The 20,874-nt window shown below is 39.3% G+C and overlaps 1 protein-coding gene across 1 annotated transcript in view; it reads right to left on the bottom strand.

The window, feature by feature from the left end:
• LOC107553124 (bone morphogenetic protein 1-like) overlaps positions 1-20,874 on the bottom strand; it is a 90,723-nt gene that overhangs the window by 40,140 nt on the left and 29,709 nt on the right. The window contains exons 4-5 of the mRNA XM_016235245.1: positions 13,883-14,000; positions 2,167-2,345 (exon numbers count right to left, since the gene is read on the bottom strand). Of these exons, the coding sequence (XP_016090731.1) occupies positions 2,167-2,345; positions 13,883-14,000 (297 nt within the window). The remainder of the gene's footprint in view (positions 1-2,166; positions 2,346-13,882; positions 14,001-20,874) is intronic.

Raw genomic sequence — 20,874 nt, 5'->3', positions numbered from 1 at the left:
ACAGCTGGTCGGGAGTCAAAATATGCCACGGTTGAGATATTTCTAGGCGTACAGGGGCCTTGCAAATATTTGGACAGTTAATTCACACTTAAAAGGCCTGAGCTTCACCGCATTGGATATAAAATACCATAAAACGAATGCGTTCTGCAAACAAGCGCTAGAGTTTCTCCAGTGTTTTGGCTTTTCATAAGCTGGTGTTTGGTGGTTTCTAGTGGATGCATGATATCAGTCCTGCTTAAGTTCACACAGGTGAAGAGAATCATATTAACTACCAACACGATCCACTAATGGTTCATAATCACAGAACATCACAACAAGTTGTGGTGTTGTGTGTGTCACATAAAACAAAACAAAAAAATGTGAAATGTTTTGCTTTGAGAAGTGTGCTAGATAACACTTTACTTAAAGCATTTCAATTAAAAAGTAGTTTTAATGCATTAATGCACCTTATAATGCATTATATAATATTTGTAACCACCGTTATAATACAATATAACACTTATCTATTCATTGTTACACCTTTAAAACACAAGACAAAACGTCTTTGCATATTACAATGCATTTTAACTTTGGTTACAATTATTTCTGAAAAGATATAATGCATTACAACCTAGATTGTGAACATAAATGCACTATGCCTTTAAGTAAAGTGTTACTGTGTGGTTTATTTCTTGAATATAAATGCCATTTACTGTGATATTTTGCTGTCAAAAGCACTTTTTAAGTGTTTTCTTGAAGGAAATAATTTCGTTATTTATTCACCTTCATTAGTCCAAACCTGTGTATTATTATTATTATTAAATAATTTAATAATAAAGTTGACATTTTTAAAGAATTGTTACGCAGCTCTTGCCATATAATGACAGTAATAGTCACCAAGACATGCCGATCTTCAAAAAAAAAAAAGCACCAAAAAAAATCTAAATATAATATCTATGAATCTTGCTATATTCCTGAACTCACACGATGTAACCGACTGAAATGCATTAAACACTAACAATATTGCTCTAGTCCTACACTGTAAAAAAAAATCTGAGACATTTACGGTAAAATACCGGCAGCTGTGTTTGCCAGAACTTCACCGTAAAAAATATGGTAGCAACATTTGAGCTTTTACAGACTTGACTTAAATTCACAATAAAATACCGTATTTCATTAACTGATGTAATGTTAATAAACCAACATATTGAAGTGTTACTATCTGTTTTGAACCATTGTAATGCACTGATAACCACCAAAAACGGGTGGTGATGAGAAAGTCACATGATGAACCAAAGCTCATCACAAACAGCTTTTCTACGAGCTGAGGAGGACAATGCTTATATATAGAAGGTGCACACAGTGTTATTCACACAAACATTAAACCCCATCATGGTGACACACATGATACTGAAATAATTAATTCTGGGAGTGTCAATTTACGGTTTTTCACTAAATTATACAATGACTTTTAATTTTTCACTTCCAAAAACTGCATTTTTAACAGTATTTTACTGTAAAATTATGTTAAATGTAATTACATTTATTCACCGAATATATTATGGAAACTTACTGTTAACCAATTAACAGGTTTTTACTGTAGCATTTTTACAGTCTTTTACTGTTAGTAATTTTTTACAGTGTAGTCTAGATCCGGGTCACTATGAGCTGTTGTTTTATTGCAAGAGTTGCATAAATATTCTTCAAAAGTTATACTTATATTTCACAGATATACAAGCAAACAGGTTTGGAACGAGGGTGAGTAAATAATGAACTATATATGGTGTGATATTTTGCTATCAAAAGCACTTGTCTTAAGTGTCGATATGTTTTATTAATCATACTGTTGCAGCCAGCAGTCAGGGGCTATGAGGTCTTCTGTGAAAGTAACACTGTTTTGCCCAGCATTGATCAGAAACCAGTGCAGCGGTGGATTTGTGCTGAGCTCAGCAGTCAAGAATTCGTTTTATAAAGTGGGCCGTGTCGTTCCAAGCAAATGCTGTCACAGCTGCTTCTGTGAAAACTGAAATCGCCTTTGATGATTGCTGTCGGAGTGTTGACCTCACTTTTCGATGTATTATCATGATCGTTTTCAGTTAGCAATACATGTTATGTATTCTGCAGAATCTGCAATATAGTCGTTTCACACAAATGTGAGTGATATTCTGCCGCTGTTGTTTTTCCTACCTGGCTGAATGTTGTCCCGTATGATACTGACATGATCGTCTCTGTCGGGTCGCGTGTGCTCATGCCAGAATCCGATCACGTGACCGAGCTCATGCACCACAATCCCAAACTTATCACAGTTCTTCCCGATGGATATGGCCTGCGGACCCCCTCCTCTCCGGCCCACATACGAACAGCACCTGTACACGATTATAACATCACAGATCATTTTAAATATATCATATAACATGATATAATATTTAGTAATTATACATCTTAATATTAAAACATATTAAATAATATAGTATTCATATGCAATGTATAATAACTTGATTTAATACATATTTATAATACATTTATTTTTTTAAATGTATTATTAATATATTAATTATCATAAAGAAAATGAAACCTATTTAATTATTTATATATTATATATCTTTTTTTTCTTTTTCTTTTTTCAATTATTATATAACAGACACTCAACAATGTGCTTAAAATATTTATTATATTATAGAGGGTAAAACACTATTACAAATAAAAAAGAATTTAGGCTATATCATTTGTGAATTCCTAAAGTCAGAGACAAATTTTTTTTGAAATTATAAATATAATATTTATCATAAAGAAAATGAAACATTTAAGTAAATATACTAAATCTAAAAAACCACACTAAATATAAACTAAATATTTTTAGGACCGTTCATATTTTTCCATTATTTCCATGACGATTAAGCACATTTTCCATTAAAAATTAATGTAAAACAACAACAACAATTGATATCTTTTAACAAAGTTTGCATAAATTAAATTTAGTAAAACAAGGAATACTACAATGTATAAATATATGGGCCAAAGACGGAAAAGGGTTTAAGCATAAAAACAATACTGCTTTAAATTGTTGTTTTTCCCAAAAAAAGTTTTCTGTTTAATGTAATTGTATTTTTGTTTTTCTGAGCAAAAAAAAATGTATCATATATCATACATTTCCCCCTGATTTACAGAAGAGACCCACTAAAATGTCATTCGGTGTAACAATCTTGTCAGGCATATTTACAACAAAAATCAATTTATGACATATCAAAAAACTAATTACTTTCACCCCAAATACCAATTAGTTGTTATTTTACATTGTTTAAATATGCCACTATCCTAAGATTTTGTCCATTTGTCAGTAAGAACTTTTTACTAATTTAAAACATAATCAAATTTAATATGCTCACTTATTCTTTTATATATTTTAATATGTACAGGTCAGAAAAAGCATGTTGTTTGAATTTTTACATAACTATAAGTATTACACTGAATGACAATGTAACATTATTTCAACCAAATTTTAGGTCAGAATAAGCATGTTGTTTGAATTTTTACATAACTATAAGTATTACACTGAATGACAATGTAACATTATTTCAACCAAATTTGGGCATTTTATTCTCCAAAAACTTTCTTGAAACCTTAAAAGTAGACACTTTACTTAGATTTAATGTGCTTTCTGTGGACATAAAATCACTTCAGTAAATTTCTTTTGATGCGGACATCTTAACGTATTTGACCCATATACATTTTTCACATTATACTAATAAAATAAGCCTTCATTTCTTTATCCAGAATATAATTGACTTTTCCCCTTTTAAATTTGTTTGAAACACTCTTCTTATCTTGCATCATGTAATATGTTTATGTCTCCTCTCAACAACACACAAGCAAGCGAAGTCACAAACTGAACCAGAACACAATGTGAACTCGAACAAAATGTCACGCATCATTTGTTTTGTAAGTTTGCTTAGAGCTACGTGTTGCAAAATCCAGAGAGAAACAGGGGAGTCTGTGTGCGGAGTCACAGCGGTGAGACACACACCAACACACAATCAAACTATCCCTTTCTCAAAGCGCTGGGATATGTGGGAGAAAACTGCTGATCTGTGCACACACACATACGAAGCCACATGTGCAGCCTGTGTGGGTGCAAAAGATCAGTCTTTAATTACGGAGCAGCCAGCGGCTCGCTCCAGAAACTCTGCCTTGAACTTTGCACAGAACGACAGGAATCGCCTGAACGCACACACACACACACACACACACACACACACACACAGACAGAAAGACAGACAGACAGACACACACACACAGAGACACACACACACACACACACAGGGGCTCATCAAAGCATGGGTTGTTGTTGCATGTAAAGGGGGAAAAATCTTAATGTTTCATCACCTCCACACACACACACACAGACAGACAGACAGAGACACAGACACACACACAGACAGAAAGACAGACAGACACACACACAGGGGCTCATCAAAGCATGGGTTGTTGTTGCATGTAAAGGGGGAAAAATCTTAATGTTTCATCACCTCCACACACACACAGACCGACAGACAGACAGACAGACACACACACACAGAGACACACACACACACACACAAGGGCTCATCAAAGCATGGGTTGTTGTTGCATGTAAAGGGGGAAAAATCTTAATGTTTCATCACCTCCACACACACACAGACCGACAGACAGACAGACAGACACACACACACAGAGACACACACACACACACACAAGGGCTCATCAAAGCATGGGTTGTTGTTGCATGTAAAGGGGGAAAAATCTTAATGTTTCATCACCTCCACACACACACAGACCGACAGACAGACAGACAGACACACACACACAGAGACACACACACACACACACAAGGGCTCATCAAAGCATGGGTTGTTGTTGCATGTAAAGGGGGAAAAATCTTAATGTTTCATCACCTCCACACACACACAGACCGACAGACAGACAGACAGACACACACACACAGAGACACACACACACACACACAAGGGCTCATCAAAGCATGGGTTGTTGTTGCATGTAAAGGGGGAAAAATCTTAATGTTTCATCACCTCCACACACACACAGACCGACAGACAGACAGACAGACACACACACACAGAGACACACACACACACACACAAGGGCTCATCAAAGCATGGGTTGTTGTTGCATGTAAAGGGGGAAAAATCTTAATGTTTCATCACCTCCACACACACACACACTGTGTGTGTGCCCATCATGGCCTGCAGTGGGACATAAAGGCCCCCTGTACTTCCACACAGAACTGAAATGCCTGGCAAAGCCTGCACTGCGCTATATTTTCTGAAGTTTCCCCTCGCTGCCCGACCGCAACGGCACGTCTGCTTAAACAGTGAGAAAGCAAACAGTCTGTTACATTTGTCTCTGTCAGTATGACTTTCTTTCTTCGTTTGTAAACAAGTTCACGGAAGAAATCGTTGGTTTGGTTTTGTGTTCGTCTCGCTTATAAATTTAGGCAGTATGAGACATTGTATGCTCTGGATAATTTCCCAAAGGAAACTTTCATCGCTCAGATCGACAGACGTTATTTATTGCTCTTTAATAGACATTTCACTTCAGGGATCAGCTTTGTTTCTCCGAAAATTCATTTGGAGCAATAAAATGAGAGTGTAGAGCCAGTCGTTTAATATTATTACATCTCAGACTAACAGAATATGAATGGCACAGCTCTGATCGTCTGTTTTTGAAAGATGATGAAACTGTCATATTAAAATCCCTGACTTGTATCTATTATCATCTTGTATCATTTTTAATACATCAGCATTATTTTCACGTTATAATAGCAGTACTATAATTATTTTAGTTTATACTTTGTTATTTTAGTACATCAAGATAAGCTAAATGAAAATGCAAATTTTGCTTAGACAACTAGCTAAAGTAAAGTTTTTTATATATTTTATTGTATTTCAGTTAACAAGTTTCATTTGAAGTAATACAAATATTTATGATTTTAGCTTTAGTGTCCTATATTAACCCTGCATAGTAGTGTTTTGTTTTGTGTTTGTTCTGTGAGAAAGCTAAATAATCAATATAAATGTGGAAGTAGTAAAACCTGATTGCAGAATTTTGTATTTTAGTGAATTTGAGCAAATTTAGAGACATTGTTGATATTTCTTCAAAAACTCTTTAGAAACTTGAGCTTACTTTTTTAATCTGTCAAACAGTTTAAATGTTACATTTTGTATCTCCATTTAATCTACTTCAATTCAATTCAAGTTCATTTGTATAGCGCTTTTCACGATACCAATACCAGAAAAGTTTAAGTTTCTACATTATAGTTAGGAGTAAGTTATTAGCGGAGACTATGGCAGAAATGTACAGTAAGAATCATGCAGTTAGTTACAAATTACACGTAATCAAACGGACGGTGAACACTATTAACTGCAATGATTAAACGTTGCGATTAAGCTACATTTGGTAGTTTTATATGTTGTTCCAGGGTTAGCAATCAGTGGATTTTGTTTGTTTCTATTGGGGAAGCATGTTTATTTTTTTGAGATTAGGACATTAAATTAGAAGCTTCAGTTATCTCAGATTTAAAAAGAAAAAAAAGAAAAAAAAGTCAACTACAACACATGCAACAAAATCCCACCTTGCCACCTCCTGGGTATCCTTGCCATAATAACAATGGTAAATGAAGTACGGGATCTACTTTTAAGGTAACAGATTGTGTAAGTTTACCCTTTAAACAATATTTTCTTTCTTCAGTGTGCAAGTTGTAGCTTTTTTAACTGTTTGTTAGTATAACTGTTATTCAAGAAGTCATATTCTACACTTCTGTCATTTTTTGCCCGATTATACATAAGTATATAATCAAGGTTTCCTGCATCAAAAATGTTTTGCTTTTCATGACCCTCCACCCTCTCTCCGCACCTCAGAAATTAACAGGCTTTTTGATACTAAGATTTTCATATGGAAGCAACTTTATAAATGACCAATAATCATACATACGTATAAACATATTGTATAATAATTTGTCCTAACAGGCCGAGATGCTGAACACTGAATATGTGCTGATATTCAAACGACACATCTTTCTCTAAATGTTGCGTGTGGTCTGTGGAGGAGCTCTGAGTAGTGAACGTTCGTCAACCGCGCATTTCAAAAGAGGAAAATAAATTCTGTTTTCCAGAAGACAGAAGCAGGGGACTGATTTGTCTCCAACGGATGTGACCGTCAAGCTGTGCTCTGAACTTCTGCCACGCCACTGAAGCATCTATGGGGAGCCATTGTGCACGACTAAAACACACATGTTCAGGTGACAGTCCCGTGGCGAACAGTGTGACACAAACGGCTGGTATTTCCTCAGCGACGCATAGAGAAATTGCAAGGTCAAGACACGAGAGCCCACACACACATAAACACACAAATCCGGATCGGATGGAAAACCACTTGAGCGATAAATCAGGAAGAGACTGAAAAGAAAGAAGAGTGAAAGAAAAGCACACGCTCTACATGAGCGAGAGAAGCGAGCTTGATTCCTTCCTGGAAGAGTTTCGTCCTCCTGCTGCAGAAACTCTCTCACTTTAACACACCGACACATACACACCCCTGTGAAGCTCGCACATATCCGCTAACATGCACACTTAACCAGTTTTGGGGAGTAACGGCGTTATTTAATTACAAAATAAATGTAACTAATCCATTACAGTTACTGAGAACAAATGTGTAATTAAATTACAGTTACTTATAAAAATGTTAACGATTACAAAAGGGGTTACATCTGAATATTTTATGCAAAAAAGCTAGGATATGTTGAATAATATTATTCTTATTGTTTTGCCTTATTGTTTTGATGTGCACAATGCCTCCCCCCCATTTAAAGGCTGTTTAGTTAAAGGGTTAGATCACCCAAAAATGAAAATTAGCCCATGTTTTACTCGCCCTCAGGGCATCCTAGGTGTATATGACTTTCTTCTTTCAGATGAATCCAGTCGGAGTTATATTAAACAGAAAAGTTTAAGTTTCTACATTATAGTTAGGAGTAGGTTAATAGTGGAGACTATGGCAGAAATGTACAGTAAGAATCATGCAGTTAGTTACAAATTACACGTAATCAAACGGACGGTGAACACTATTAACTGCAATGATTAAACGTTGCGATTAAGCTAAATTTGGTAGTTTTATATGTTGTTCCAGGGTTAGCAATCAGTGGATTTAGTTTCTTTCTATTGGGGAAGTATGTTTATTTTTTTGAGATTAGGACATTAAATTAGAAGCTTCAGTTATCTCAGATTTAAAAAGAAAAAAAAGTCAACTACAACACATGCAACAAAATCCCACCTTGCCACCTCCTGGGTATCCTTGCCATAATAACAATGGTAAATGAAGTACGGGATCTACTTTTAAGGTAACAGATTGTGTAAGTTTACCCTTTAAACAATATTTTATTTCTTGTAAGTTGTAGCTTTTTTAACTGTTTGTTAGTATAACTGTTATTCAAGAAGTCATATTCTACACTTCTGTCATTTTTTGCCCGATTATACATAAGTATATAATCAAGGTTTCCTGCATCAAAAATGTTTTGCTTTTCATGACCCTCCACCCTCTCTCCGCACCTCAGAAATTAACAGGCTTTTTGATACTAAGATTTTCATATGGAAGCAACTTTATAAATGACCAATAATCATACATACGTATAAACATATTGTATAATAATTTGTCCTAACAGGCCGAGATGCTGAACACTGAATATGTGCTGATATTCAAACGACACATCTTTCTCTAAATGTTGCGTGTGGTCTGTGGAGGAGCTCTGAGTAGTGAACGTTCGTCAACCGCGCATTTCAAAAGAGGAAAATAAATTCTGTTTTCCAGAAGACAGAAGCAGGGGACTGATTTGTCTCCAACGGATGTGACCGTCAAGCTGTGCTCTGAACTTCTGCCACGCCACTGAAGCATCTATGGGGAGCCATTGTGCACGACTAAAACACACATGTTCAGGTGACAGTCCCGTGGCGAACAGTGTGACACAAACGGCTGGTATTTCCTCAGCGACGCATAGAGAAATTGCAAGGTCAAGACACGAGAGCCCACACACACATAAACACACAAATCCGGATCGGATGGAAAACCACTTGAGCGATAAATCAGGAAGAGACTGAAAAGAAAGAAGAGTGAAAGAAAAGCACACGCTCTACATGAGCGAGAGAAGCGAGCTTGATTCCTTCCTGGAAGAGTTTCGTCCTCCTGCTGCAGAAACTCTCTCACTTTAACACACCGACACATACACACCCCTGTGAAGCTCGCACATATCCGCTAACATGCACACTTAACCAGTTTTGGGGAGTAACGGCGTTATTTAATTACAAAATAAATGTAACTAATCCATTACAGTTACTGAGAACAAATGTGTAATTAAATTACAGTTACTTATAAAAATGTTAACGATTACAAAAGGGGTTACATCTGAATATTTTATGCAAAAAAGCTAGGATATGTTGAATAATATTATTCTTATTGTTTTGCCTTATTGTTTTGATGTGCACAATGCCTCCCCCCCATTTAAAGGCTGTTTAGTTAAAGGGTTAGATCACCCAAAAATGAAAATTAGCCCATGTTTTACTCGCCCTCATAACAACGAATTGGTATTTGGGGTGAAAGTAATTTGTTTTTTACTATGTCAAATTTATCAACTATCCAATCAATTCAATTCAATTCAAGTTCATTTGTATAGCGCTTTTCACGATACCAATACCAGAAAAGTTTAAGTTTCTACATTATAGTTAGGAGTAAGTTATTAGCGGAGACTATGGCAGAAATGTACAGTAAGAATCATGCAGTTAGTTACAAATTACACGTAATCAAACGGACGGTGAACACTATTAACTGCAATGATTAAACGTTGCGATTAAGCTACATTTGGTAGTTTTATATGTTGTTCCAGGGTTAGCAATCAGTGGATTTTGTTTGTTTCTATTGGGGAAGCATGTTTATTTTTTTGAGATTAGGACATTAAATTAGAAGCTTCAGTTATCTCAGATTTAAAAAGAAAAAAAAGAAAAAAAAGTCAACTACAACACATGCAACAAAATCCCACCTTGCCACCTCCTGGGTATCCTTGCCATAATAACAATGGTAAATGAAGTACGGGATCTACTTTTAAGGTAACAGATTGTGTAAGTTTACCCTTTAAACAATATTTTCTTTCTTCAGTGTGCAAGTTGTAGCTTTTTTAACTGTTTGTTAGTATAACTGTTATTCAAGAAGTCATATTCTACACTTCTGTCATTTTTTGCCCGATTATACATAAGTATATAATCAAGGTTTCCTGCATCAAAAATGTTTTGCTTTTCATGACCCTCCACCCTCTCTCCGCACCTCAGAAATTAACAGGCTTTTTGATACTAAGATTTTCATATGGAAGCAACTTTATAAATGACCAATAATCATACATACGTATAAACATATTGTATAATAATTTGTCCTAACAGGCCGAGATGCTGAACACTGAATATGTGCTGATATTCAAACGACACATCTTTCTCTAAATGTTGCGTGTGGTCTGTGGAGGAGCTCTGAGTAGTGAACGTTCGTCAACCGCGCATTTCAAAAGAGGAAAATAAATTCTGTTTTCCAGAAGACAGAAGCAGGGGACTGATTTGTCTCCAACGGATGTGACCGTCAAGCTGTGCTCTGAACTTCTGCCACGCCACTGAAGCATCTATGGGGAGCCATTGTGCACGACTAAAACACACATGTTCAGGTGACAGTCCCGTGGCGAACAGTGTGACACAAACGGCTGGTATTTCCTCAGCGACGCATAGAGAAATTGCAAGGTCAAGACACGAGAGCCCACACACACATAAACACACAAATCCGGATCGGATGGAAAACCACTTGAGCGATAAATCAGGAAGAGACTGAAAAGAAAGAAGAGTGAAAGAAAAGCACACGCTCTACATGAGCGAGAGAAGCGAGCTTGATTCCTTCCTGGAAGAGTTTCGTCCTCCTGCTGCAGAAACTCTCTCACTTTAACACACCGACACATACACACCCCTGTGAAGCTCGCACATATCCGCTAACATGCACACTTAACCAGTTTTGGGGAGTAACGGCGTTATTTAATTACAAAATAAATGTAACTAATCCATTACAGTTACTGAGAACAAATGTGTAATTAAATTACAGTTACTTATAAAAATGTTAACGATTACAAAAGGGGTTACATCTGAATATTTTATGCAAAAAAGCTAGGATATGTTGAATAATATTATTCTTATTGTTTTGCCTTATTGTTTTGATGTGCACAATGCCTCCCCCCCATTTAAAGGCTGTTTAGTTAAAGGGTTAGATCACCCAAAAATGAAAATTAGCCCATGTTTTACTCGCCCTCAGGGCATCCTAGGTGTATATGACTTTCTTCTTTCAGATGAATCCAGTCGGAGTTATATTAAAAATGATCCATGCTCTTCCAAGCGTTAGAATGGGAGTAGGCAGATGTTTTTTTCAACAGTCCAAAAGACGTCAAATAAAGTGCGCGCATCCATAATAAAACGTGCCTCACACGGCTCCGGGGCATGAATAAAGGCCTCCTGTAACGAATGCATGCATTTTTGTCAGAAAAATATCCATATTTATAATGTTATAAATACTTTTTTCTCACTTCTGCTAACTGTCATACGTGGAAGCCGTTCTGGCGGATGACGTAGGACGTAGGCGTAGCGTAAGCGCCGGTGATTAGTGACGAACGCGGAAGCGCAGCAGAGAGACAGCAAAACAACACGCCGGTCACAAATTAGAAGTACAAATAATGTCGGAGGATTTCGATATAAGCCAAGAGGAGACTGGTTGTCCTTTGATAAAGTATCAGGAAACTTTGCTTCCTTTGCTCCTGTAAACAAACTTGTGAGACTAGGATATCTCAGAGGCGCGTGTGCGATGCATACGTCCTACGTCATCCGCCGGAACGACTTGCACGTATGACTGTTAGAGGAAGTGAGAGAAAAGTGTTTAAAGTGTTTCAAATATGATTTTTTTTTTTTTTTTACTACAGGAGGCCTTTATTCAGGCCCCGGAGCCGTGTGAGGCACATTTTATTACGGATGCGCGCGTTTTATTTGACGTCTTTTGGACTGTTGAAAAAAATAAACACCCGTCTACTAAACAACACGCCGGTCACAAATTAGAAGTACAAATAATGTCGGAGGATTTCGATATAAGCCAAGAGGAGACTGGTTGTCCTTTGATAAAGTATCAGGAAACTTTGCTTCCTTTGCTCCTGTAAACAAACTTGTGAGACTAGGATATCTCAGAGGCGCGTGTGCGATGCATACGTCCTACGTCATCCGCCGGAACGACTTGCACGTATGACTGTTAGAGGAAGTGAGAGAAAAGTGTTTAAAGTGTTTCAAATATGATTTTATTTTATTTTTTGCTACAGGAGGCCTTTATTCAGGCCCCGGAGCCGTGTGAGGCACATTTTATTACGGATGCGCGCGTTTTATTTGACGTCTTTTGGACTGTTGAAAAAAATAAACACCCGTCTACTCCCATTCTAACGCTTGGAAGAGCAAGGATATTGCCTATGTACCACCATATAATATACACGCTTGTTTCGATCATACGAAGGCAAATTCATAGATACTAAACAAGGTAAGATTACATATAGTGAAAAGGGAGGATCAGGAATGGGTCCCCTCACAAGCATACTAAAATAGTCTAAGAATATCAAAGACAAAATACACAATGACAATAATATACTCAATGGCCTGAAGAAATATGTGTGTTCATTCAAATAACGGTTTTTCTATGAATTAACTAGAACACAGTCCATTTCTACTCTGTTTTTCCTTGGGACAAAGAGTGGGCTATCCTTCTCACATTCCTGGGGGGTCATAAAACCAGTGATCTCATGATTAGTTGTCATGGTGACCATAGCGCCTGGTGTTCAGCAGACATCCTGGCATCCAGTTAATTGAGTGAGGGGACTGTGACGATTTGTTAACCTAATGAATAATTGATTTGTTAAATCAAATTAAAATTAGTGTGTCAGATTGGTCGAGACGCTACAACTCCCATTCTAACGCTTGGAAGAGCAAGGATAATTTTGATATACAGTAACTCCCATTGGATTTGTCTGAAAAATAAAGTCATATACACCTAGGATGCGTTGAGGGTGAGTAAAACATGGGCTAATTAAAGCAATAAGCCCCAAAAAGCCGTGGTTTACAGTGAATTTATAACAGCTAAGGGGCGTTGTTAGGCACAACGCGAAGTGGAGTGTCTAAAACCCGCTTAGCTGTTATAAAATCACTGTAAACCATGGCTTCACAGGGCTTATTGCTTTTATAAAACGGTTATTCCATATACGTAGTAAGGTTTCACAAAATAAAACAGAGCTAATAAAGTGTAATGATATTAATAAAAACATTATTCTTCCACCAAACAATGTAGTTCCTCAGAAACAGTTGTGGTTGCAACACACAGAAGTAAACAAAGGTGTGTGTTTGTAGAGTAATTTACAACAGCTTCGAACGCGGCTCAACCAATCAGAATCAAGGACCGGAACTATCTGTTTTATAATTTCATTTTTGGGTGAACTAACCCTTTAAGCGATGCTATTGTGATGCTTTTGATTGGTTTTCTTGTTTGAATTTGCAGCGCACGTAATTAGTGTTGAGTACTACTGTAAGGTTAACCCTGGATAGTTTAAATGTTTGAAAATGATTAACATTTGAAAACATTAGAAAAGTGAGAACGTTAGAAAAAAACGTTCGAAATTTAGAAAAGTGACCAGATGCAATCAGTTACACTGCTTTAAAAAAGAAACTGAAATCGTTACGTGACTTATTACATTTTGAATAGGGTAACTTATAATCCGTAACCTATTACATATCCAAAGTAACCTTCCCAACACTGCACTTACCCACACGGCCGGTAGGTGAAGACGATGTAGCTCTCTTCTGTTGTTCTCTCGATGAACGTCACACATGTGTGTTTTTCCCAGTGTCTCATGGCCTGTCTGAATATGGCTCTCTGGCTACCTGTACAACACACACGGGACTAGCAGTGAGCAGGGCAACCAAACTTTAAGGTACGGAGACTTTTCTGTGATTTCTTGTGGACAAAAACGAACGCAATCTGTTGTCAATAATGTAGCGATTATATAAATTAGAGCTCAGATAGTTGTCACTTTCAAACCAAGCAGTTTTCTATTGGTCAACGCAGCAAGTTTGCATGACGACTTAAGCCTGTTGCGAAATATCAGTCCCATGCAGAATTTCCAATTCATGTGGATTCATATGAAAGTGACGCAATTTTGCAAACAAAAAAATCGCCGTCCAGACCTTTAGTTCACAGTATAAGTAATTTTAACTCTTTCCCTGCTATTGATGGAATACTCCAGCTTTCTGTGTTTTCACTGTTATATGCTAGGAGGTGCTATTACACATCTTCTGAAAGAATATTGAATCCATGGATCAAAACATGGCGAAGAAGTAGAAACAAGCCATGGCATATGTAAGCAGATGCATATGTAAAATAACGTGATCAAACAAACAGCATATAAATCAAAATGGCCAAATGTTACCGAATGAAATATTGATCCAGGAAATGGTATAGAGCCGTGAAAGCTTTGAGGTGTTGATGGAAGTGATCTACTCCATATATGCTCTGATTATCATTCTGAATCTGATCCGGACATAGTCTTTGACAAAAACACAATTTCCTCAGCATTTTGTTCAAAATGTTGATTTTATTTTTTAAATCAAATATTCACACATTCAAATGTTGATAAAAAAGAATGCATGAAGCTTGAATAAAATTGTATTTGTTTGTTTTGTTTAAAGCAGAGGCTCAGTTCTTTCTTTTGACATATTGCATGCTCAGATATTTATACCAAGTATAATCCCATTAATTTTTTGTGAAAATTGTCAAAAATGCTGGCGGTAACTGGCAACTTTTTTCTAAAAAATGCTGGCGGGGAAAGAGTTAAATAACAATATTGTCATAATATTGTGGTTTTCTTCGCAAAGTCAACCAAAAAAATGTTTCACATACGAATCACCTGCATTCAAAGTCTAACTGAAACCTGGTAAGTATGAGTAATTTTATACAGCACTTTTATAACAATTAATATTGTGGTTTTCATTGCTAAATCAACCAAAAATGTTTCATATACAAATCACATAGACTGAAAATCTTTACTTAAACATGGAAAATAAACATTTTAGAATTCATTTAAAACAAACTATGAATAAAATGGCAAAACAAATGTAGGTCACTAATGAAATAAGTAATTTGATATAGTGCATCATTTGGGATGCAGCTATTGGCATCATGTGACTCATCATGTGACGGTCAGATGTTCTTGACTCCATTGAAGCACAAGATGTTCTTTGGATCATTATCAAATCATGCTGGAGAAAATAATCATCAGGTTTTGCAAATCAAACTTGCACATTTGATGTCTTCAAATAGTTTTGATTGAATAGAGAGTAGTGCAGTCAAATGATTAATCATGATTAATCGCATCCAAAATAAAAGTTTTTGTTTGCATAATATATGTATGCGTGCTATGTATATTTATTATGTATATATAAATACACACACATGCATGTATATATTTCAGAAAAATAGGTTATGTTTATATATTAAATATATTTATTTATAATATAAATTATATGAATATAAATAGACATGTAAATATTTTCAAAATATATACTGTGTGTGTATTTATATATATACTTTTATAATGTGTATTTTTTATATATATTTTATTTTGTATGCAATTAATCTTTTGACAGCACTAATTGACAGTAATTCAAATCTAAATAAATATTTAAACATTCACTAACGTTGTGTACAATATTTTGCTGCCTTATGCAAGACAACACATGACTTAAAAGGTTAGTTCACCCAAAAATGAAAATTAGGCTGTGTTTTACTCACCCCCGAAGCATCCTAGGTGTATATGACTTTCTTCTTTCAAACGAATCCAGTCGGAGTTATATTAAAAATTGTCCTGGCTATTCCAAGCTCTATCATTGCAGTCAGCGGGTGTTGCAGTTGAACAGTCCACAAGTCGTCAAATAAAGCGTGCGCATTCATAATAAAACGTGCCGCAGACGGCTCCGGGGGATGAATAAAGGCCCCCTGTAGCGAATCCATGTGTTTTTGTAAGAAAAATATCCATATTTCAAATATAATAAACACTTTTCTCTCACTTCCGGTATCTGTCATACACTGAAGCAGTTCTGGCGGATGACGCAGCTCGTATGCGCAGCGCGTGCCTCTGAGATATGCTAGTCTCGCGAGTTTGTTTAATAGGAGCAAAGGAAGCAAAGTTTCCTTACTTTAGCAAAGGAAAACCAGTCTCTTCTTGATTTATATCGAAATCCTCCAACATTATTCTTTGCAAATCCTCGGTTTGTACTTCTAATTCATGACCGGCATTTTGTTTTGTTCTCTCTCCGCATTCGTCATTAATCACGCAACGCTGACGTCTTACGTCATCCGCCGGAACTGCTTCAGTGTATGACAGATACCGGAAGTGAGAGAAAAGTGTTTATTACGTTTGAAATATGGATATTTTTCTCACAAAAACTCATGGATTCGCTACAGGAGGTCTTTATTCACCCCCCGGAGCCGTGTGAGACACGTTTTATTATGAATGCGCGAGCTTTATTTGTCAACTTGTGGACTGTTCAACTGCAACACCCGCTGACTGCACTGATAGAGCTTGGAATAGCCAGGACAATTTTTAATATAACTCCGACTGGATTCATCTGAAAGAAGAAAGTCATATACACCTAGGATGCCTCGGGGGTGAGTGAAACACAAGCTAATTTTCATTTTTGGGTGAACTAACCCTTTAAGAAAAACACCTTTTCATCTCGAATTACTTGAAATGTAAAGCAGTTCTTTTACAACTGAGTTCCACCGACAACAACTTTTGAGCTTCAAAAGAAAAAAGTCAAAGTAATGGAGTGACATGAGGGTGTGTAGACGATGGCAGAATCTTCAGTCTAAAGCAAATTATGTGCATGAGATGCGGCTCGAATAGACTGACCAATTTTAGACACATAAATGTGTGATTTCTTCCACAAACCTCTTTTACCAACAGCTGGAAAGTAACTGATTAGATGTAATCTGGATTACGTAATCAGATTCCAAAAATCATGCACTCGTAATTAGAGTATATTACATTTTATAATGTTCATAATCAGATTACAGTTACTTTTTTATTGATTACATGATTACATATTCACACAAATGTGAGTAAATCAATCATAATGTATTGCTTCTCCATAATTATTATTTTTTCTCTTATAAATTCCTTTCTAAAAATTCTACTGTGTATGTCATTCCATTTAGCTTTGACTATATTCACAATACAGAATGATCATGTAAACGCTTCTGAATTTGGGTAAAAAAGCACCTCTCAAGCAGTTAGACCACGTATGAAACAAATAATTATGCAAGTAACTAAACACTGGTAATGTAGCTTTGAACTCTATAGGCCAGTATTACTAACAGCTTGCGCCAGCACAAACCGTCTTTTGGCATTAAAATTGTACTGTCAGGATTTACTAAAGACGCACAGTGACGAATTAGCCCTGAAGAGGCATGGACACAGTTATTTTTACGCCTGACCTTATTGAATATGCATTTGTAGGAGTTTCCCTTTCAGACACAAAAGTTATGGGAGGAGCGTATTCAAATGAATCATGCAACGCGCTTTTCTAACGTTTGCATTTGTCAAATTACTGGCATTTGCGCCATTTTTAACAGGCAAAAAAAGCATGTCAAACTATTTTGTGCTTGAAAATGCTGCAATTATTGTTGCTGGAGGAGGCAGCGCAGAGAACAGAGAGTGCGTGGTAGAATTCCACACGTATTAATTTATTTGGAATGCCAGAAGAACGTCCCTGTTACGTATGGTAACCCTCGTTCCCTGAAGGATGGAACGGAAACGTCACGTTGGATGACCGACGAATTGGGATCTCGCTTAGAGAGACCAATCTACTTCGAGTGTAAACTAAACGAGCCAATGCACATTGGCATGCGATTATTGCGTCCAGCTGCCGCTGATCACAGCGTGAGTATAAGCAGGCAGCAGATGCAGTGCATATTCAGCTTTTCGCTGAGGAGCCGAGCCAGTGACCCGGCCGCTCAGCGATGGTACAGGAGCTGTGGCGACGGGACGTGACATCTCCGTTCCCTCCTTAAGGGACGTCACGTCGGATGACTGACAAATTGGGATCCCTAACAAAGGGCCACAGGTACTGCCCCTTCCAGTGTCCCGTGGAAGCCACCTGCGCCCCTACTTTTTGGCGTAGGCCAGGGCTTACCACAAGAGGACCAGCTACTGCTGCTACGGCACTACCCAATCAGTAAGACTGGATAACACTGGGAAAACATACCCGTTCCACTTGGGACAGGGACGTTACGGAAGCTCCAACCTTCCCGAAGGAGGTTTCAGAACCAATACACACATGAACATCCCTTAGGTGCATATGGAAGATTGGAGGTGATTGTAACCCTGTTGGAGTGGCAGACGTCTGCCTGGGAAACACGGGCTCTGAGGTCATACCATGGACTTTACACATATGGGATCCACTTAGGTGTCTACATTTGGCACCCAGCCCTCTACCGGTTCATCGAGAGAGGGCCTGGCGCCGGATGCTCCGCCATGTCTGGCTGCCGAGGGGACGGAGGAGCTCAACAGGGTCTACTATATGGACTCTCTGGAGTTTTTGCAAGCCGACTCGAAGCTGGGGCCACTCAGTGCTTCTACCCGTTTGAGGTGAGAACACAGGAGGATACCGGCTCCACACGAAAGGCTATAGAATCTAGCGAACGTGTTAGGGGTTGCCCAGCCCGCAGCTCTACAGATATCTGCCAGCGAGGCGCCACGAGCCAGCGCCCAGGAGGATGCAACACTTCTAGTTGAGTGAGCTCGCAACCTGAACGGGCAGGGCACACCCTGTGCCTGATAAGCCAGGGTGATGGCATCCACTATCCAGTGGGCCATCCTCTGCTTAGAGACGGCATTCCCCTTCTGCTGGCTTCCGTGACAGACAAAGAGCTGGTCTGAGGTCCTGAAGCTTTGTGTCCAGTCTACGTAGCATATTAAGGCTCGGACGGTACAGAGCAAAGCTAGGGCTGGGTCTGCCTCCTCCGGGGGCAGCGCTTGCAGGCTCACCACCTGATCCCTGAAGGGAGTAGTGGGAACCTTGGGCACATAGTCGGGCCGGGGCCTTAGAGTTACCTGGGAGTCGGCCGGCCCGAACTCTAGGCACGATTCGTCGACCGAAAACGCGTGCAGGTCCCCTACCCTCTTGATGGAGGCCAGTGCAAGCAGGAGTAGAGTTTTCATTGACAGAAACTTCAGTTCGACTGTCTGCAAAGGCTCAAATGGGCCCTGCTGTAGTGCTGTGAGCACTAGAGTCAGGTCCCAAGAGGGTATAGAGGGGGGCCGTGGAGGATTTGGCCTTCTCGCCCCCCTAAGGAACCTGGCGATCAGGTCATGCTTCCCCAGCGACTTCCCTCTACGGGGTCGTGGTTAGCAGCGATTGCAGCGACATAGACCCCCCGCTCCAACCCTTGCTGCAAAAAAGACAGCACAACTCTGATCGGGCATCTTCGGGGGTCTTCTCGGCGAGAAGAACACCACTCAACGAACAGGTTCCACTTCAAAGCGTAAGCGTGTCTCGTAGACGGTGCTCTCGCTGAAGTGATGGTGTCAGCCCAACTCCATACCGAGAAAAGAGATCCTCTGCATCGGGGAGAGTTTGCTCTTTTCCCAGTTGACCTGAAGGCCCAACTGGGTGAGGTGCGAGAGCACCAAGTCCCTGTGTTCGCACAACTGATCCTGAGACTGAACTAATATGAGCAAGTCGTCGAGGTAGTTGAGAATGTGAATGCCCTGTTCTCTTAGGGGAACAAGGGATGCATTCGCAACTTACGTGAAGACCCGGGGCGACAGGGACAGCCCAGAGGGCAGGACCTCGTACTGATATGCTCGTCCTTCGGACGCAAACCACAGCAATGGGCCAAGGAGGGGCTGTCACGAGGAGCATTAGTTCCGGGAACCAGGTACGGGTGGGCCAATAGGGCACCACTAACAGGACATGCTCCTCATCCTCCCTGACCTTGCACAGTGTCTGTGCAAGAAGGCTCACTGGGGGAAACGCATACTTGCAAAGGCCCTGCGGCCAGCTGAGTGCCAGTGCATCCGAGCCAAGTGTTCCCTCGGTCAGGGAGTAGAACAACTGGGAGTGAGAGGTTTCTGGAGAGGCAAACAGGTCTACCTGAGGGGCTCCGAAACGTCTCCAAATCAGCTGGACCGTCTGGGGATGGGGTCACCATTCTCCCGGTAGCATTGCTCGAGACAGCTCGTCAGCTGTACCCGGTTGAGCAGCCTCAGGAATGTGAACAGCACGAAGCAACCTCAGATGCTTCTGACTCCAAAGGAGGAGGTGGCGGGCGAGTTGCGACATGCGACGGGAGCGCAGAGCACCTTGTCGGTTGATGTACGCAACGGTCGCAGTGTTGTCCATGCGGACTAGTACATGCTTGCCTCGTAAGCGCCCTTTGAGATGGATCAAGGCCAGGTGCACTGCCAGCAACTCGAGGCAGTTGATGTGCCAGTGTAGTTGGGGACCCGTCCAAACCCTTGACACTGCAAGCCCGTTGTACGTGGCCCCTCAGCCGGTGGTTGAGGCATCTGTGTGAACCACAGCATGCCTGGAGACCTGGTCTAGGGGCACTCCTGCCCGGAGAAATGCAAGGTCTGACCACGGGGTGAAGGCTTGGCGGAAGGCCAATGTAACTTGAACCCGGTGAGTGCCGCGTTGCCACGCCCACCTCGGGACTCGGCCATGGAGCCAGTGCTGAAGCGGTCTCCCAGGAGCC

Source organism: Sinocyclocheilus grahami, unplaced genomic scaffold, assembly GCF_001515645.1.
Source record: "Sinocyclocheilus grahami isolate Dianchi unplaced genomic scaffold, SAMN03320097.WGS_v1.1 scaffold465.1, whole genome shotgun sequence".
Classification (NCBI taxonomy): Eukaryota; Metazoa; Chordata; class Actinopteri; order Cypriniformes; family Cyprinidae; genus Sinocyclocheilus; species Sinocyclocheilus grahami.
This window is presented reverse-complemented; position numbering and strand designations above follow the sequence as displayed.